At 68.8% G+C, this 19,950-nt stretch overlaps 1 protein-coding gene across 1 annotated transcript; it reads left to right on the forward strand.

Moving 5' to 3' along the window:
• The first annotated feature begins 261 nt into the window (after window positions 1–261).
• USF2 (upstream transcription factor 2, c-fos interacting) lies at window positions 262–13,676 on the forward strand. Its single transcript, XM_072848217.1, is given in 11 exon segments — window positions 262–316; window positions 1,180–1,251; window positions 1,974–2,094; window positions 4,050–4,145; window positions 6,001–6,073; window positions 6,076–6,129; window positions 7,074–7,161; window positions 7,305–7,363; window positions 10,894–10,988; window positions 12,220–12,348; window positions 13,485–13,676. Coding segments are annotated over 11 exon segments (930 nt in total). The 5' UTR covers window positions 262–263; the 3' UTR covers window positions 13,575–13,676.
• Window positions 13,677–19,950: the final 6,274 nt, after the last annotated feature.

A 19,950-nucleotide genomic window follows, 5' to 3' on the forward strand; every position in this document is an offset into this window, starting at 1 on the left:
ACGCGCACCCGCGGACCCCCTCCCCAGCCGGGGAGCCCCACCCCAACCCCCTCCCCTCCCCACCCTTAGGGACACCCCCCCTCCCCCATTTCATCAGGGACACCCCCCACCTTTAGCCCTTCCCTCCCCCTTTAATCCAGGGACCCCCTCCCCCACCTTTAGGACCCCTTCCCCTCCCCCACCCTTAGGAGCCCCCACCCCACCCTTAGGACCCCAGCCCCTCCCCACCCTTAGGGACCCCTCCCCCCAGGGACACCCCCCCCATGGACATGCTCGACCCCGGGCTGGATTCGGCCGCCGGCTCCGCTGCCCCCAGGTAAAGAAAAAAGGGGGGGACCCCAAAATTTGGGGGGGCAGCCCGGAATGGGAGGGGAGGGCGGAAAAGGGGGAGGGACCCCAAAATGGGGGAGGGGTGGAGGGGGAGGGAATGGGGGCTCAAAGAGAGAGGGGAAAGAGGGAGGGGGGACTTGGGGGAGTTGTTAAAGTGGGGGTGGGGACCCCAAAAGTGGGGGGGCTGAAAGTGAGGGGGGGAATGGGGGAGAGGAAGGGGGGACCCTGAACAGGGGGGGCAAAAGTGTGGGGGGAGGGCAAAAGTGAGGGGGTGGGGGGAAATGGGGACCCCAAAAGTGGGGGTGGGAATGGGGGGACCCCAAAAGTGAGGGGGGGGAATGGGGGAGAGGGAAGGGGGGGAAATGGGGGACCCTGAAGGGGGCAAAAGTGGGGGGGGCGACGGGGGGCTGGGGGGAAATGGGGACCCCAAAAGTGGGGGGTGGGAATGGGGGACCCCAAAAGTGAGGGGGGAATGGGGGAGAGGAAGGGGGGGATATGGGGGGTCCAAGGGGGAGGGCCTAAAAGGGGGGGGATTGGGGGGGGCAAAGGGGGTGGGAGGACCCCAAAAGGGGGTTAAATGGGGGGCAAATAGGGGGTTCCATAAGGGGGGCTTGGGGTGTCCCTAAATGGGGGGGGCAAATAGGGGGACCCCAAGAATGAGGGGGGCTTAAATGGGGGGCCCCCAAAATGGGGGGGGCAAAGGTGGAGGGCCCCAAAATGGCGGGGGGGAGATAGGGGAGGAGCCCAAAAGTGGGGTGAAAAGGGGGTGGGGGGGCAAAAGGGGGGACCCATAAAGGGGGTCACGGGTGCCTGGGTCCCCCCCGGGGTCATGACCTTTGCCCCCCCCAGCCACGAGAAAAGCCAAGAAGCCGAGGAGGGCGTTGACCTGCAGGAGGGTGAGGGGACCCCACATCTGGGGGGGTTTGGGGACCCCACATCTGGGGGGGGTTGGGGGACCCCGGCATCTGGGGGGGTTGGGGGACCCTGGTATCGGGGGGGGCAGGTGTCTGGGGTGGGGACCCAGGGGTTTGAGGGGGGATTGGGGGGGCAGGAGTCTGGGAGGGATTTGGGGGACCCCGGAATCTGGGGGGGACCCAGGCGTGGGGGGGGATTTTGGGGGACCCAGGCTTTTGGGGGACCCCGGAGTCTGGGGGGGGGACCCAGGCGTGGGGGGGGGATTTTGGGGGGACCCAGGCTTTTGGGGGACCCCGGAGTCTGGGGGGGGACCCAGGCGTGGGGGGGGATTTGGGGGGGACCCAGGCTTTGGGGGGGACCCGGAGTCTGGGGGGGGGGACCCAGGCGGGGGGGATTTTGGGGGACCCAGGTGTCCGGGGGGATCTTGGGGGACCCAGGCTTGGGGGGAGACCCAGGAGTAGGGAGGGGACCCAGGTGTTGGGGGGATTTTGGGGGACCCCGGGGTGCTGGGGTGGGGGAGGGGAAGATTTTGGGGTGCCCCAGGAGTGGGGGGGATTTTGGGGGACCCCGGGGTGGGTGCGGGCACCCAGAGATTTGAGGGGGGACACGCAGGTGGCATCTTGGGGGTGGCTTTGGGGGACCCGGGGGGATTTTGGGGGACCCTGAGGTGGGGGGGATTTTGGGGGACCCCGGGGTGGGTGCGGGCACCCAGAGGTCCTGCGGCGCAGGGGAGGGGCGCCGGGGGAGGAGGCGGCGGTGGCCATCGCCAGCGTCCCCGTCCCCGTCCCCGGGGCTTTCGCCGACTCTGGGCTCCAGTACCAGTTCCGCACCGAAAGCAACGGCGGCCAGGTGGGTGCTGGGGGGCACCCATGGGTGCTGGGGGGTGGGCACCCAGGGGTGGTGTGGGGGGAGGGCAGGGAGGGGTCCCGGGGGGTGGGGAGGGGGAAAAGGGGGAATAAGGGGGTCCCATGGGGGCTGAGAGGAAGGTGAAGGGGTACCCAAGGGTGGTGAAGGGGCACCCAAGGGTGCTGGAGGGGCACCCATGGGTGCTGGGGGGGTGGGCACCCAGGGGTGGTGTGGGGAGAGGGCGGGGAGGGGTCCCGGGGGTGGGGAGGGGAAAGGGGGGATATGGGGGCTGAGAGGACGTTGAAGGGCACCCAAGGGTGGTGAAGGGGCACCCAAGGGTGCTGGAGGGGCACCCATGGGTGCTGGGGGGGTGGGCACCCAGGGGTGGTGTGGAGGGAGGGCGGGGAGGGGTCCCGGGGGGTGGCGAGGGGAAGAGGGGGATATATGGGTTCAATGGGGGCTGGGGGGAGGCAGAAGGGGCACCCAAGGGTGCTGGAGGGGCACCCATGGGTGCTGGGGGAGTGGGCACCAAGGGGTGGTGTGGGGAGAGGGCGGGGAGGGGTCCCGGGGGTGGGGAGGGGAAAGGGGGGATAAGGGGTCCCATGGGGGCTGAGAGGAAGGTGAAGGGGCACCCAAGGGTGGTGAAGGGGCACCCAAGGGTGCTGGGGGGCACCCATGGGTGCTGGGGGGTGGGCACCCAGGGGTGGTGTGGGGGGAGGGCGGGAGGGGTCCCGGGGGGTGGGGAGGGGAAAGGGGGGATATGGGGGCTGAGAGGACGTTGAAGGGGCACCCAAGGGTGGTGAAGGGGCACCCAAGGGTGCTGGAGGGGCACCCATGGGTGCTGGGGGGGTGGGCACCCAGGGGTGGTGTGGAGGGAGGGCGGGGAGGGGTCCCGGGGGGTGGCGAGGGGAAGAGGGGGATATATGGGTTCAATGGGGGCTGGGGGAGGCAGAATGGGCACCCAAGGGTGCTGGGGGGCACCCATGGGTGCTGGGGGGTGGGCACCCAGGGGTGGTGTGGGGGAGGGCGGGGAGGGGTCCCGGGAGGGTGGGGAGGGGGAAAAGAGGGGATAAGGGGGTCCCATGGGGGCTGAGAGGAAGGTGAAGGGGCACCCAAGGGTGCTGGAGGGGCACCCATGGGTGCTGGTGGTGGGGGTGCTGGGGGGCACCCAAGGGTGCTAGGGAGGGAAAAGGATGGGGGCTGGGGGGCTGGAAAGGGACATGGGCGGCACCCAAGGGTGCTGGGGGACATGGGGGTCTTAGAGAGTGATGGGGGCACCCAAGGGTGCTGGGGGGGGTGGACGGTACCAGGGTGCTGGGGGCACCCAAGGGTGCCGGGGGATATGGGGGCCTTAGAGGGTGCTGGGGGCACCCAAGGGTGCTGGGGGGCGGTGGACGGTACCAGGGTGCTGGGGGCACCCAAGGGTGCTGGGGGGGCGGTGGACGGTACCAGGGTGCTGGGGGCACCCAAGGGTGCTGGGGGGGTGGACGGTACCAGGGTGCTGGGGGCACCCAAGGGTGCTGGGGGGCGGTGGACGGTACCAGGGTGCTGGGGGCACCCAAGGGTGCTGGGGGGCGGTGGACGGTACCAGGGTGCTGGGGGGCACCCAAGGGTGCTGGGGGGGTGGACGGTACCAGGGTGCTGGGGGGCACCCAAGGGTGCTGGGGGCGGTGGATGGTACCAGGGTGCTGGGGGCACCCAAGGGTGCTGGGGGGCGGTGGACGGTACCAGGGTGCTGGGGGGCACCCAGAGGGTGCTGGGGGGGTGGACGGTACCAGGGTGCTGGGGGCACCCAAGGGTGCTGGGGGTGTGTGGGGGTCTTAGAGGGTGCTGGGGGCACCCAAGGGTGCTGGGGTATCCCAAGGGGTGTCAGTGTTGGGGGTGTCTCTACTTGGGGGGAGGGGTGTCCCCGTGACCCCTGTGACCCCATGACCCCCCGTGACCCCGGTGCCCCCCAGGTGACGTACCGGGTGGTGCAGGTGACGGAAGCGCCACTCGATGGCCCCGAGGGTGCCGCCGTCAGCGTCGTCTCCACCTTCGCGGGTGCCACCCAGGTAGGGGGCACCCATGGGGTGGGGGGCACCCAGGGGTTTGGGGGGGCACCCAGGGGGTTGGGGGGCACCCATGGGGTTGGCGGGGCACCATGGGGTTTGGGGGGGCACCCAGGGGGTTGGGGGGCACCATGGGTCTGGTGGGGGCACCCATGGGGTGGGGGGCACCCAACGGTTTGGGGGCACCGTGGGTTTGGGGGGGGCACCCATGGCGTTGGGGGGGCACCCAGGAGTTTGGGGGCACCCAGGTGTCCGGGAAAGGGGAGCACCCATGGGGTTTGGGGGGGCACCCAGGGGGTTGGGGGGAATCCAGGGGTTTGGGGGGCACCCATGGGGTTGGGGAGGCACCCAGGGGTTTGGGGGCATCCAGGGGTTTGGGGGGCACCCATGGGGTTGGGGGCACCCAGGGGTTTGGGGGGCACCATGGGGTTGGGGGCACCCAGAGGTTTGGGGAGGCACCCAGGGGGTTTGGGGGGCACCCATGGGGTTGGGGGCACCCAACAGTTTGGGGGCACCGTGGGTTTGGGGGCACCCATGGGGTTGGGGAGGCACCCATGGGGTTTGGGGGGCACCCATGGGGTTGGGGAGGCACCCATGGGGTTTGGGGGGGCACTCATGGGGTTGGGGGGAATCCAGGGGTTTGGGGGGCACCGTGGGTCTGGGGGGGCACCCAGGGGGTTTGGGGGCACCCATGGGGTTGGGGGGCACCCAGGGGGTGGGGGGCACCCGTGGGTTTGGGGGTGGCACCCAGGGGTTTGGGGGCACCCAACGGTTTGGGGGCACCCAGGGGGTTGGGGGGAATCCAGGGGTTTGGGGGCACCGTGGGTCTGGGGGGGGCACCCAACGGTTTGGAGGGGGCACCGTGGGTTTGGGAGGGGCACCCAGGGGGTTTGGGGGCACCATGGGGTTTGGGGGGCACCCAGGTGTCCGGGAAAGGGGAGCACCCATGGATTTGGGGGGCACCCAGGGGTTGGGGAGGGGTCTGGGGGGCACCCATGGGTTTGGGGGCACCCATGGGGTTGGGGGCACCCAACGGTTTGGGGGGCACCCAGGGGTTGGGGGGCACCCATGGGGTTAGGGGGTTGGGGACCCCGGGCCGGGCTGGGGGTGCCCTGGAGGACCCAAGTGTTGGGGAGGGGCTTGGGGACCCCGGGGTGCCCTTGGGGGGACCCAGGCGTTCGGGGGGTTGGGGACCCCAGGGGACCCCGGGCTGAGGTCAGGGTGCCCTTGGGGGGACCCAGGCGTTCGGGGGGTTGGGGACCCCGGGGTGCCCTTGGGGGGACCCAGGCGTTCGGGGGGTTGGGGACCCCGGGGTGCCCTTGGGGGACCCAGGCGTTCGGGGGTTGGGGACCCCGGGGTGCCCTTGGGGGGACCCAGGCGTTCGGGGGGTTGGGGACCCCAGGGGACCCCGGCTGAGGTCAGGGTGCCCTTGGGGGACCCAGATGTTGGGGGAGGGGCTTGGGGACCCCGGGGTGCCCTTGGGGGACCCAGGCGTTCGGGGGTTGGGGACCCCGGGGTGCCCTTGGGGGACCCAGGTGTTCGGGGGGTTGGGGACCCCGGGCTGGGGTGGGGGTGCCCTGGAGGGGACCCAAGTGTTGGGGAGGGGCTTGGGGACCCCGGGGTGCCCTTGGGGGGACCCAGGCATTCGGGGGGTTGGGGACCCCAGGGTGCCCTTGGAGGGGACCCGGGCATTCGGGGGGGTTGGGGACCCCAGGGTGCCCTTGGGGGGACCCAGGCGTTCGGGGGGGTTGGGGACCCCAGGGGACCCCGGGCTGGGGTCAGGGTGCCCTTGGGGGGACCCAGGCGTTCGGGGGGTTGGGGTGCCCTGGAGGGGGGACCCAGGCGTCGGCACCCGCAGGCGGTGATCCAGAACCCCTTCAGTAACGGGGGGAGCCCCGGGGCCGAGGGCGGCACCGAAGCGCGCTTCGCCTGGGCGGGGAGGGGACCGTCTCCGTCCAAGCCGACCCGGCCTTGGCGCAGGCTGGAGGTGAGGGGGGGCACCCGAGGGGGGGGGGGCACCCGAGGGGGGCACCCGAGGTGGGGGGGAGACCCAGGGGTGTGGGGAGGGGGGCCCGGTGGTTGGGGAGGGACCCAGGGGTGCGGGAGGGGGGGAGTACCCGGGGGGCACTTGAGGTGGGGGGGGACCCGAGGGGCGGGGGGCGGTGGTTGGGGGGACCCAGGGGTGCGGGGGGCGGTGGTTGGGGGGGACCCAGGGGTGCGGGGGGAGTACCCGGGGGGCGGTGGTTGGGGAGGGACCCGGGGGGTACTCGAGGGGGGGCACCCTGGGGGGCGGTGTTTGGGGGGGGCACTTGAGGTGGGGGAGCACCCGAGGGGGGCGGTGGTTGGGGGGACCCAGGGGTGCGGGAGGGGGGCACCCTGGGGGGCGGTGTCTGTGGGGGTGGCACTTGAGGTGGGGGGAGCACCCGAGGGGGGGGCGGTGGTTGGGGGACCCAGGGGTGCGGGAGGGGGGGGGCACCCTGGGGGCGGTGTTTGGGGGGCACTTGAGTGGGGGGAGCACCCGAGGGGGGCAGTGGTTGGGGGACCCAGGGGTGCGGGGGGGAGTACCCGGGGGAGGGGGGCCACCCGAGGGGGGAGGGTCCCGGTGGTTGGGGGGGGACCCATGGGTGCGGGGAGGTGGGGGCACCCGGGGGGGGCGGTGTTTGGGGAGGGGACCCAGGGGTGCGGGGAGGTGGGGGGGCGCACCCGAGTGAGGGGACCCCGGTGTTTGGGGTGACCCAATCATCCGGGGGGACACGGACGGACGCCACACGACACCCCCAAATGGGGATACCCAGATATTTCGGGGGGGGCACCCAGGCATTTTGGGAGGACCCAGGTATCCGCGGGACCCCCCCAGGTGGGGGCACCCCGGCGTTTCGGGGGGCACCCAGGCGTTTCGGGGTGCCCCAGGGGTGCGTGGCCCCCCCCCAGGTCAGTTCTACGTGATGATGACCCCCCAGGACGTCCTGCAGACGGGGACCCAACGCAGCATCGCCCCCCACGGGCACCCCTATTCCCCGTGAGCGGCCCCGCCCTGCCCCGCCCTGCCACGCCCCGCCCCAGACACCCCCCTCTACCCCTTTAAGACACGCCTCGGGCGTGGCCGGGGCGTGGCAGAGGGGGGGGGTGGTGATAACCCCGCCCCCCCCTGTGTCCCCGCAGGAAGCTGGAGGGGCCGCGGGTGCCCCGGGACGAGCGACGCCGGGCGCAACACAACGAGGGTGAGGGTGGCCCCGCCCTGTCCCCAAGGGTCCCCTGGGGTCCCCTCCTGGCCCCGTGTCCCCCCCAGTGTCCCCGTGTCCCCCCAGTGTCCCCACGTCCCCTGTGTCCCCCCAGTGTCCCCATGTCCCCCCAGTGTCCCCACGTCCCCCTGTGTCCCCCCCAGTGACCCCGTGTCCCCCACAGTGTCCCCACGTCCCCCGTGTCCCCCCAGTGACCCCGTGTCCCCTCCTGGCCCCGTGTCCCCCCAGTGTCCCCATGTCCCCCTGTGTCCCCCCCAGTGTCCCCGTGTCCCCCCAGTGTCCCCATGTCCCCCTGTGTCCCCCCAGTGACCCCGTGTCCCCCCAGTGTCCCCACGTCCCCGTGTCCTCTCCAGTGTCCCCATGTCCCCCCCAGTGTCCCCACGTCCCCCTGTGTCCCCCCCCAGTGACCCCGTGTCCCCCCCAGTGTCCCCACGTCCCCGTGTCCCCCCCAGTGACCCCGTGTCCCCCCATGTCCCCACATCCCCTGTGTCCCCCCAGTGACCCCGTGTCCCCCCCAGTGTCCCCACGTCCCCCTGTGTCCCCCCAGTGTCCCCATGTCCCCCCCATGTCCCCATGTGTCCCCCCAGTGTCCCCATGTCCCCTCAGTGTCCCCACATCCCCCGTGTCCCCCCAGTGACCCTGTGTCCCCTCCTGGCCCCGTGTCCCCTCCCAGTGTCCCCGTGTGTCCCCCCAGTGTCCCTGTGTCCCCCCAGTGTCCCCATGTCCCCTCCCAGTGTCCCCATGTGTCCCCCCCAGTGTCCCCGTGTCCCCCCAGTGTCCCCACGTCCCCCTGTGTCCCCCCAGTGACCCTGTGTCCCCTCCTGGCCCCGTGTCCCCCCCAGTGACCCCGTGTCCCCCAGTGTCCCCACATCCCCTGTGTCCCCCCAGTGACCCCATGTCCCCTCCTGGCCCCGTGTCCCCCCAGTGTCCCCGTGTGTCCCCCCCAGTGTCCCTGTGTCCCCCCAGTGTCCCCACGTCCCCCGTGTCCCCCCAGTGACCCCGTGTCCCCTCCAGTGTCCCCATGTCCCCTCCCAGTGTCCCCGTGTGTCCCCCCAGAGACCCCGTGGTCCCTCCCAGTGTCCCCATGTCCCCTCCTGTCCCCATGTCCCCCCCAGTGTCACCATGTCCTTCCCAGTGTCCCCATGTCCCCTCCTGTCCCGTGTGTCCCCCCAGTGTCCCCGTGTCCCCCCAGTATCCCCTTGTCCCCCAGTGTCCCCATGTCCCCCCCAGTCACCCCTATTCCCATGTCCCCCAGGTGTCCCCATGTCCCCTGGGTGTCCCCATGTTCCCTGGGTGTCCCCTTGTCCCCCAGTGTCCCCATGTCCCCCCCAGTCACCCCTAATCCCATGTCCCCCAGGTGTCCCCATGTCCCCTGGGTGTCCCCATGTCCCCCCAGTATCCCCTTGTCCCCCAGTGTCCCCATGTCCCCCCAGTCACCCCTATTCCCATGTCCCCTGGGTGTCCCCATGTCCCCAGGTGTCCCCATGTCCCCCCCAGTGTCCCCATGTCCCCCCAGTCACCCCTAATCCCATGTCCCCCAGGTGTCCCCATGTCCCCTGGGTGTCCCCATGTCCCCCCAGTATCCCCTTGTCCCCCAGTGTCCCCATGTCCCCCAGAGTGACCCCGATTCCCACATCCCCTGTGTGTCCCCTTGTCCCCCCAGTGTCCCCGTGTCCCCTTGGGTGTCCCCTTGTCCCCCAGTGTCCCCATGTCCCCCCAGTCACCCCTAATCCCATGTCCCCCAGGTGTCCCCATGTCCCCTGGGTGTCCCCATGTCCCCCAGGTGTCCCCATGTCCCCCCAGTCACCCCTATTCCCATGTCCCCCAGGTGTCCCCATGTCCCCCAGGTGTCCCCATGTCCTTCCACTGTCCCCTCGGGTGTCCCCGTGTCCCCCTGTCTCCCTCCGTGTCTCTGTCCTCCTGGCTGTCCCCATGCCCCCTGGTGTCCCCGTGTCCCCTTGGGTGTCCCCTTGTCCCCCAGTGTCCCCATGTCCCCCAGAGTGACCCCGATTCCCACATCCCCTGTGTGTCCCCTTGTCCCCCCAGTGTCCCCGTGTCCCCTTGGGTGTCCCCTTGTCCCCCAGTGTCCCCATGTCCCCCCAGTCACCCCTATTCCCATGTCCCCCAGGTGTCCCCATGTCCCCCAGGTGTCCCCATGTCCTTCCACTGTCCCCTCGGGTGTCCCCGTGTCCCCCTGTCTCCCTCCGTGTCTCTGTCCTCCTGGCTGTCCCCATGCCCCTGGTGTCCCCGTGTCCCCTTGGGTGTCCCCTTGTCCCCCCAGTGTCCCCATGTCCCCAGAGTGACCCCGATTCCCACATCCCCTGTGTGTCCCCTTGTCCCCCCAGTGTCCCCGTGTCCCCTTGGGTGTCCCCTTGTCCCCCAGTGTCCCCATGTCCCCCCAGTCACCCCTATTCCCATGTCCCCCAGGTGTCCCCATGTCCCCCAGGTGTCCCCATGTCCTTCCACTGTCCCCTCGGGTGTCCCCGTGTCCCCCTGTCTCCCTCCGTGTCTCTGTCCTCCTGGCTGTCCCCATGCCCCCTGGTGTCCCCGTGTCCCCTTGGGTGTCCCCTTGTCCCCCAGTGTCCCCATGTCCCCCCAGTCACCCCTATTCCCATGTCCCCCAGGTGTCCCCATGTCCCCCAGGTGTCCCCATGTCCCCTCGGGTGTCCCCTTGTCCCCCCAGTGTCCCCATGTCCCCCAGAGTGACCCCGATTCCCACATCCCCTGTGTGTCCCCTTGTCCCCCAGTGTCCCCGTGTCCCCTTGGGTGTCCCCTTGTCCCCCAGTGTCCCCATGTCCCCCCAGTCACCCCTATTCCCATGTCCCCTGGGTGTCCCCATGTCCCCTGGGTGTCCCCTTGTCCCCCAGTGTCCCCATGTCCCCCCAGTCACCCCTATTCCCATGTCCCCCAGGTGTCCCCATGTCCCCTGGGTGTCCCCATGTCCCCCCAGTGTCCCCATGTCCCCAGTGAGTGTGATTCCCACATCCCTGTGTGTCCTTGTCCCCCCAGTGTCCCCGTGTCCCCTTGGTGTGTCCTTGTCCCCCAGTGTCCCCATGTCCCCCCAGTCACCCCTATTCCCATGTCCCTGGGTGTCCCCATGTCCCTGGGTGTCCCCATGTCCCCCCAGTGTCCCCATGTCCCCCCAGTATCCCCTTGTCCCCCAGTGTCCCCATGTCCCCCCAGTCACCCCTATTCCCATGTCCCCAGGTGTCCCCATGTCCCCCCCAGTGTCCCCATGTCCTTCCACTGTCCCCTCGGGTGTCCCCGTGTCCCCCTGTGTCCCTCCGTGTCCCCATGTCCCCTGGGTGTCCCCATGTCCCCAGTGTCCCCATGTCCCCCCAGTCACCCCTAATCCCATGTCCCCCAGGTGTCCCCATGTCCTTCCACTGTCCCCTCCGGTGTCCCCGCCTCCCCCTGTCTCCCTCCCTGTCTCTGTCCTCCTGGCTGTCCCCGTGCCCCCGGTGTCCCCGTGTCCCCTTGGGTGTCCCCATGTCCCCGTGTCCCCGCAGTGGAGCGCCGTCGACGGGACAAGATCAATAACTGGATCGTGCAGCTCTCCAAGATCATCCCCGACTGCGGCGCCGACAACAGCAAAACGGGGGCGGTGAGGAGGGGGACGGGGGTCCTGGGGGGCTTGGGGGTCCTGGGGTCCCAGAAGGTCCTGGGGGGTCCCAGGTGGGTCCTGGGGGGTTTGGAGGGTCCTGGGGGGCAAAGAAGGGTCCTAAAGGGGCTCTGGAGGGTCCTAGAAGGGTCCTGGGGGGGAAATGGGGGTCGGAGGGTCCTGGGGGGTCCTGGGGGAAAATGGGGGTCGAAGGGTCCTGGGGGGTACTGGGGGGAAATGGGGGTCCCAGGAGATCCTAAAGGGGTCTTGGAGGGGGACAAGGGGGTCCTGGGGGCATCTTGGGGTCCCAGGGGGTTCTTGAGGTCCAAGGGGGTTCTGGAGGGTTTTGGGGGTCCTGAGGGGGAAAGAGGGGTCCTGGGGGGTCCTGGGGTCCCAGAAGGTCCTGGGGGTCCCAGGTGGGTCCTGGCGGGGGTTGGAGGGTCCTGGGGGCAAAGACGGGTCCTAAAGGGGCTCTGGAGGGTCCTAGAAGGGTCCTGGGGGGGAAAATGGGGGTCGAAGGGTCCTGGGGGGTCCTGGGGGAAATGGGGTCCCAGGAGATCCTAAAGGGGTCTTGGAGGGGGATGAGGGGGTCCTGGGGGCATCTTGGGGTCCCAGGGGTTCTTGAGGTCCAAGGGGGTTCTGGAGGGGTTTTGGGGGGTCCTGAGGGGGAAAGAGGGGTCCTAAAGGGGTCCTGGGGGTCCGGGGGAGTCTTGGGGTCCTAGATGGATTCTAGGGGGCACAAGGGGTCCTGGGGGCCCTGTGGGGAGGGGAGATCCTGGGAGGAGTCCTGGAGGGGTCTTGGGGGTTGTGGGGAAAAATGGGGTCCTTGGGGGGCTGCGGGGGTCCCAGGGGGTCTTGATGGGCAGAGGGTCCTGTAAGGGGTCCTAGGGGGGTTGGGTGTCTAAAGGGGTCCTGGGGGATCTTGGGGTCCCAGGGGCTTCTAGGGGTGTGGGGGGAGGTCCTGGGGGCCAGGAGGGGTCCTTGGGGGGTTGGGGTCCCTGGGTGGGTTTGGGGGTCCCAGGTGGGGTTTTTTTGGGGGCGGGGGTGTGTCTCAGGTGGGTTGTGGGGTTCCTGGGGTGGTTTTGGGGTCCCCAAGTGGGTTGCGGGGAGTCTTTGGGGTTGGGGGGAGTCTCTGGGGTTGGGGGGGGTTTCAGGGTGGGTTTTGGGGGTCCCCGGGTGGGTTTTTGGGGGTCCCAGGTTAATTTTGGGGGGGGGGTGGGGTGGTTTCCGGCAGAGCAAAGGGGGGATCCTGTCCAAAGCCTGCGATTACGTACGGGAGCTGCGCCAGAGCAACCAGCGCCTGCAGGAGACCTTCAAGGAGGCCGAACGCCTCCAGATGGACAACGACCTCCTCCGCCAGCAGGTGCCACGCCCCTTCCGGCCACGCCCTGGCCACACCCTGCCAGGCCACGCCCCTTCCATCCACCCCCCACCCCACCCCACCCCACCTGGCTGGGGCTGCGGCTGCTGCTCCTAGAAGCCTTGCCGGCTGCCTAGCCACGCCCACAAGCTGATGGACACGCCCACTCCCCGCCAGGCCACGCCCACTCCCCGCCAGGCCACGCCCACATCGCACCAAGCCCCGCCCCTCCTGGGGGTCCAGGGCTGGGAGCGTGGCCGCTGCTCTCAGAAGCCCCAAACCCTGCTTGGCCACGCCCACGAAGCTGCTAGCCACGCCCACGCGTTGGCCACGCCCACTTATCGCAGGCCCCGCCCGTTTGTGAATAGGCCCCGCCCCTCCCTGTGGTCCAGGGCTGGTGGTGTGGGCCGCTGCTCTTAGAAGCCCCAAGCCCTGTTTGGCCACGCCCACAAGGCTGCTGGCCACGCCCATACTGTATTGGCCACGCCCAGTCTTTGTTAGACCCCGCCTACTTAGCATCAGGCCCCGCCCCTCCCAGGGACTGCAGCCGCTGCTCCTAGAAGACCTGGAGCCTGACTGGCCACGCCCCCTCATCAACAGGCCACGCCCACCACCCAACAAGCCACGCCCATGGGCTGCTGAGCCCCCCTGGGCTCTGCCCTTGTGGCCACGCCCACACTGCCAATGGCCACGCCCACTTGGTATAACCCCCCCCGCTACAGGCTGTTGCTGATGGGAAGCCCCGCCCCTGAGGGCAGGGCACGCCCCCACTCAAGCCACACACCCCCATTGGGCCACAGCCAGACCACGCCCCCTCAGCCAAGCCACACCCCCTGCTGCCAGGCCACACCCCTACATCCAGGACACACCCCTACATCCAGGCCACACCTCTACATCCAGGACACACCCCTACATCCAGGCCACGCCTCCAATGCCAGACCACGCCTCCAACGCCAGACCACGCCCCCGAGGCAGGCCACGCCCCCTCTGCCCAGTCTCTCTCCACATGGTTGCACATGGGGGGGGGGAGGCTTTGAGCCCCCGCCCCGCGATGCCCCTCCCCCACGATGCCCCGCCCCCTCGGCCGTGGCCACGCCCCCGGGCGTGACCACGCCCCTGACTCCGCCCCCCGGTTGCAGATGGAGGAGCTGAAGAGCGAGAACGCGGTGCTGCGGGCCCAGCTGCAGCAGCGGGGGCTGGAGGGGACCCCCGAGGGGACCCCCCAGTGACACGGGGGGGGACGACCCCCAGGGAGCCCCTCCCCCCCCCCCGGCCACACCCAGGGGGACACCCCGCCCCAGGACACCCCATCGGGACCCCCTCCCTCCCCTCCCCCCAACACTTACTTGGGGACACCCCAGGGACCCCTCCCCATCCTTGGGGACACCCCCCCTCCCCCTTTGGGGACACCCCGGGGGTCACCATATGGGGGACACCCCTCCCCCATGGGGACCCCTCCTTGGGGACCCTCCCCCCTTGGGGACACCCCATGGGGATCCCCCTCCCCACCTTGGGGACAACCCCCCCCGCCTTGTGGACCCCCCTCCCCCAGGCCACGCCCACCTTGGGGACATCCCCACCCTGGGGACACCCCGCTCCCCTTCCCCTCCCCCACCCGGATGCCGGAGTCTCCCCCCTCCCATCCCCTCCCTCCCTCCCCCTTCCCCCAATTCAAAGCGAGCGGGGAGGGGCCGCCCGCCCCTCCCCCCCCCACCCTCCCCCACCCCCTTTGTAATTAACGTTATTGTAATTAATTATTGTTTTGTACCGCCCGGGGGGAGGGGCGGCTCCTCTTCCCCTCCCCGGTTTTTAGCGCCGGTTTTGGGGGGGGAGGGGAGGGTGGGGAAGGGTGGGGGAGGGGTCATGGGGTGGGGGTGGGGGAGGTGGAGCCGCCCCGGAAGCCAAAAAAAAAAAAAAGAAAAAATTAAGGCAAAAAGGACCCAAAAGTGACATTTTTGGGTGGGGGGGGGGAGGGGTGGGGGGGGGACACCCCCAGGTGTGGGGGAGGGGGACAGGGGAGCTCGGGTGACCCCTGACCCCGAGGGGACACAGGCGGTGGCCTTGGGGTGTCCCCGTCCCCCCCCAAGGGCGGGGCCGTCCGGCTGCCGCCACCCGTGTCGCAACTGTCACCGTCATCGGTGTCATCGGCGCGGGCCACCGTCACCCTCCCCCAAGTGTCACCTCCCCTCCCCAAAGTGTCACCTCCCCCCAAGTGTCACCTCCCCTCCCCCAAGTGTCACCTCCCCCCAAGTGTCACCTCCCCTCCCCAAAGTGTCACCTCCCCCAAAGTGTCACCTCCCCCAAAGTGTCACCTCCCCTCCCCCAAAGTGTCACCTCCCCCAAGTGTCACCTCCCCCCAAAGTGTCACCTCCCCCAAAGTGTCACCTCCTCCCCAAAGTGTCACCTCCTCCCCCAAAGTGTCACCTCCCCCAAAGTGTCACCTCCCCCCCAAAGTGTCACCTCCCCCCAAGTGTCACCTTCCCCCAAAGTGTCACCTCCCCTCCCCAAAGTGTCACCTCCCCCCAAGTGTCACCTCCCTCCCCAAAGTGTCACCTCCCTTCCCCCAAGTGTCACCTTCCCCCCAAAGTGTCACCGTCACCATCGGTGCCACCATCGCTGTCACCATCGTCGTCACCATCGCTGTCACCGTCAGTGTCACCGTCAGGGCCACCGGCGCTGGCACTGTCACCGGCGCTGCCGTCATCGCGGCCACCAGCGCTGTCACCATCGCCGTCACTGTCACCCTCAGTGCCACCATCGCTATGAATGTCACCGTCACTGCCACCATCGCCGTCACTGTCACCGTCAGTGCCACCATCGCTGCCACCATCCCTGTCACATCACTGCCACCGTCAGTGCCACCACCACTGTCACATCACTGCCACCATCACTGTCGTTGTCACCATTAGTGCCACTGTCGCTGTCACCGTCAGTGCCACCGTCACTGTCACATTGGTGCCACCATCACTGTCACTGTCATCATCAATGCCACTATTAGTGCCACCGTCACTGTCACATCCGTGCCACCGTCAGGGCCATCATCGCTGTCACATCACTGCCACCATTGCTGTCACTGTCACCATCAGTGCCACCATCACTGTCACCATCGCTGTCATTGTCACCCACCGTCAGTGCCACCATCGCTGTCACTGTCACCATTGGTGCCACCATCACTGTCACATCACTGCCACCATTGCTGTCACATCAGTGCCACCGGCAGTGCCACCATCGCTGTCACTGTCACCATCGCTGTCACATCACTGCCACCATTGCTGTCACATCAGTGCCACCATCACTGCCACCATCACTGCCACCATCGCTGTCACATCAGTGCCACCATCGCTGTCATTGTCACCCACCGTCAGTGCCACCATTGCTGTCACCGTCACTGTCACTGTCACCATCAGTGCCACCATCGCTGTCACTGTCACCATTGGTGCCACCATCACTGCCACCATCGCTGTCACATCACTGCCACCATCGCTGTCACTGTCACCATCAGTGCCACCATTGCTGCCACCATCGCTGTCACTGTCACCATTGGTGCCACCATCTCCGTCACCGTCGCTGTCACTGTCACATCAGTGCCACCATCGCTGTCACTGTCACCATCACTGTCACATCACTGCCACCATCGCTGTCACATCAGCACCACCGGCAGTGCCACCATCACTGTCACTGTCACCATTGGTGCCACCATCGCCGTCACCGTCACCATCAGTGCCACCATCGCTGTCACTGTCACCATTGGTGCCACCATTGCTGCCACCATCGCTGTCATTGTCACCCACTGTCAGTGCCACCATCGCTGTCACTGTCACCATTGGTGCCACCATCGCTGCCACCATCGCTGTCACCATCGCTGTCACTGTCACATCACTGCCACCATCGCTGTCACATCAGTGCCACCGGCAGTGCCACCATCGCTGTCACGGTCACCATTGGTGCCACCATCGCTGTCACATCAGTGCCACCATCGCTGTCATTGTCACCCACCGTCAGTGCCACCATTGCTGTCACCGTCACTGTCACTGTCACCATCAGTGCCACCATCGCTGTCACTGTCACCATTGGTGCCACCATTGCTGCCACCATCGCTGTCATTGTCACCCACTGTCAGTGCCACCATCGCTGTCACTGTCACCATTGGTGCCACCATCGCTGCCACCATCGCTGTCACCATCGCTGTCACTGTCACATCACTGCCACCATCGCTGTCACATCAGTGCCACCGGCAGTGCCACCATCGCTGTCACGGTCACCATTGGTGCCACCATCGCTGTCACATCAGTGCCACCATCGCTGTCATTGTCACCCACCGTCAGTGCCACCATTGCTGTCACCGTCACTGTCACTGTCACCATCAGTGCCACCATCGCTGTCACTGTCACCATTGGTGCCACCATTGCTGCCACCATCGCTGTCATTGTCACCCACTGTCAGTGCCACCATCGCTGTCACTGTCACCATTGGTGCCACCATCGCTGCCACCATCGCTGTCACCATCGCTGTCACTGTCACATCACTGCCACCATCGCTGTCACATCAGTGCCACCGGCAGTGCCACCATCGCTGTCACGGTCACCATTGGTGCCACCATCGCTGTCACATCAGTGCCACCATCGCTGTCATTGTCACCCACCGTCAGTGCCACCATTGCTGTCACCGTCACTGTCACTGTCACCATCAGTGCCACCATCGCTGTCACTGTCACCATTGGTGCCACCATTGCTGCCACCATCGCTGTCATTGTCACCCACTGTCAGTGCCACCATCGCTGTCACTGTCACCATTGGTGCCACCATCGCTGCCACCATCGCTGTCACCATCGCTGTCACTGTCACATCACTGCCACCATCGCTGTCACATCAGTGCCACCGGCAGTGCCACCATCGCTGTCACGGTCACCATTGGTGCCACCATCGCTGTCACATCAGTGCCACCATCGCTGTCACTGTCACCATCGCTGCCACCCCAGCGCCACCGCCCTCCCCCCACCCCCCCGTCCCCCTCTGTCCCCGTCCCCGTCCCTGCCCCCCCCCCACTGCCACCGCGTCCTCGTGTCCCGTCCCGTCCCGTCCCCCCCGGTGTCCCCGATGTCCCCGATGTCCCCGCGGTGGCGCCTCCCGGTCTGGCCCGGGGGTGACCTCGGGGAGGGGACAGCAAACACGGCTGGCGGCACCCGGACGCCTGGGTCCCCTTGCCAGCGGGGGAGGGGAGGGGGCCCCTGCACGCCGGGGTCCCTGGGGTGGGGGAGGGGTCCCGGGCCCCCTGGGGGTGGGGGAGGGTCCCGGGCCCCTGGGGGTGGGGGAGGGGAGGTGTCCCTGGACCCCTGGGGGTGGGGGAGGGTCCCCAGATACCTGGGGGTGGGGGAGGGTCCAGGGACCCCTGGGGGTGGGGGTGGGGAGGGGGTCCCCAGACACCTGGGGGTGGGGGAGGGGGTGCCCGGACGCTGGGGTCCCCTGGGGTGGGGGAGGGGTCCCGGGACCCCTGGGGGTGGGGGAGGGGAGGTGTCCCTGGAGGGGGCGTCCCTGGACCCCTGGGGGTGGGGAGGGGTCCCCAGATACCTGGGGGTGGGGGAGGGGTCCAGGGACCCCTGGGGGTGGGGGAGGGGTCCCCAGACACCTGGGGGTGGGGAGGGGAGTGCCCGGACGCTGGGGTCCCCTGGGGTGGGGGAGGGGTCCCGGGACCCCTGGGGGTGGGGGAGGGGAGGTGTCCCTGGACCCCTGGGGGTGGGGAGGGGTCCCCAGATACCTGGGGGTGGGGAGGGGTCCAGGGACCCCTGGGGTGGGGGTGGGGGAGGGGTCCCCAGACACCTGGGGGTGGGGGAGGGGGTGCCCGGACGCTGGGGTCCCCTGGGGTGGGGAGGGGTCCCGGGACCCCTGGGGGTGGGGGAGGGGAGGTGTCCCTGGAGGGGGCGTCCCTGGACCCCTGGGGGTGGGGAGGGGTCCCCAGATACCTGGGGGTGGGGAGGGGTCCAGGGACCCCTGGGGTGGGGGTGGGGTCCCCAGACATCTGGGGGTGGGGGAGGGGGGTACCTGGACACCTGGGGGTGGGGAGGGGTCCCCGGATCCCTGGGGGTGGGGAGGGGGTCCTCAGACACCTGGGGGTGGGGGAGGGGGTCCCCGGCCATTTGGGTCCCTTGGGGGTGGGGGAGGGGGTTCCCAGACATCTGAAGGTGGGGGAGGGGGTGCCCGGACATCTGGGGGTGGGGGAGGGGATACCCAGATATCTGCGTCCCTTGGGGGTGGGGGAGGGGGTCCCCAGGCATCTGGCGGTGGGGGTGGGGGTCCCCGGGCACCTGGGTGCCCCCCCTTAGGGTGGGGCTGGGCCCCTCCTTTCCCCCATCACCTGCCAGGAAACCTCCGAAAAGCCCCAAACTTGGCTTTTTTCCACCCAAATCAGGGTCACGTCCCGGAAAGGTCCCTGGGGGAGGGGGAGGGGCGGCCCCTTCGGGGAAGGGGGAGGGGGGCTGGGGGGATAAATGGGGCTGGAGGGTGCGGGTCCCCCCTTCAGCGTCAGGATGAAGGCGAGCGGCGTCATCGCCTACGTCATCGGCCTCATCCTCCTCTTCCTCCTGCTGGCGGGGAGAGGGAACACGGTGAGGGGCGGGGGGACGAGTTTTGGGGGACCCAGAAGTTTTGGGGGGTGTTAGGGTATTTGGGGTACCGGTATCACCTTCCCCCCTTCCCCTCCCCCAGGCTCTGCCCCCCGAGGCATCGCTGGACCCGCAGCCCCCAGCCCGGATGGGGGATGGGCAGGTGAGAGCCACCCCTCCCCCACCCTCAGGGGCCCCAAATGTTTGGGGACCCCCCAATAGAGGGGACCCAGGAGTTTGGGGGGTCCCAGGCATCTGGGGGGGGGGGGAGGGGGTGGCTCACCCCTTCTTCCTCCCCCCCCCACCCCCAGGCTTCGCTCGAGTCGCTGCTGAAGGCGGCACCCCAAAACTGGGGGGATGGGCAGGTGAGTGGGGGGGACCCCGTTATCTGGGGGACCCCGTTATCTGGGATTCGGGGGGCCAGGAGGTTGGGGGGCCCAGGAGGTTGGGGGGAGGAATTTGGGGGACCCAGGAGTTGGGGGGGACCCAGGAATTTGGGGGACCCAGGACTTTGGGGGGGGACACCCAGGATTTTGGGGGGACACCTAGAAGTTGGGGGGACCCAGGATTTGGGGGACCCAGGAGGTTGGGGGGACGTAGAAGTTTGGGGGGGACCCAGGACTTTTTGGGGGACCAAGGATTTGGGGGGGACTCTGGGATTTGGGGGGGGACCCAGGAGTTTGAGGGGGACCCAGGAGGTTGGGGGTGGGGACCCAGCACTTGGGGGGAGGGACCCAGGAGTTTGGGGGGACCCAGGGGTTGGGGGGACCCAGGAATTTGGGGGGGGGGACCAAGGAGTTTGGGGGGACCCAGGAGTTTGAGGGGGCGGGGGGACCCAGGACTTTTGGGGGGACCCAGGAGTTTGGGGGACCCAGAAGGTTTGGGGACCCAGGGGATTGGGGGGGCAGGAGTTTGTGGGGACCCAGGAGTTTGGGGGACCCCCAGGCATCCAGGACACCCCCATAGAGAGAACCCAGGCATCCGGGGTGGGGACCCCAACATCCAAG

The sequence above is a fragment of the Ciconia boyciana genome, chromosome 30 (genome assembly GCF_034638445.1).
Source record: "Ciconia boyciana chromosome 30, ASM3463844v1, whole genome shotgun sequence".
In the NCBI taxonomy this organism is placed as follows: Eukaryota; Metazoa; Chordata; class Aves; order Ciconiiformes; family Ciconiidae; genus Ciconia; species Ciconia boyciana.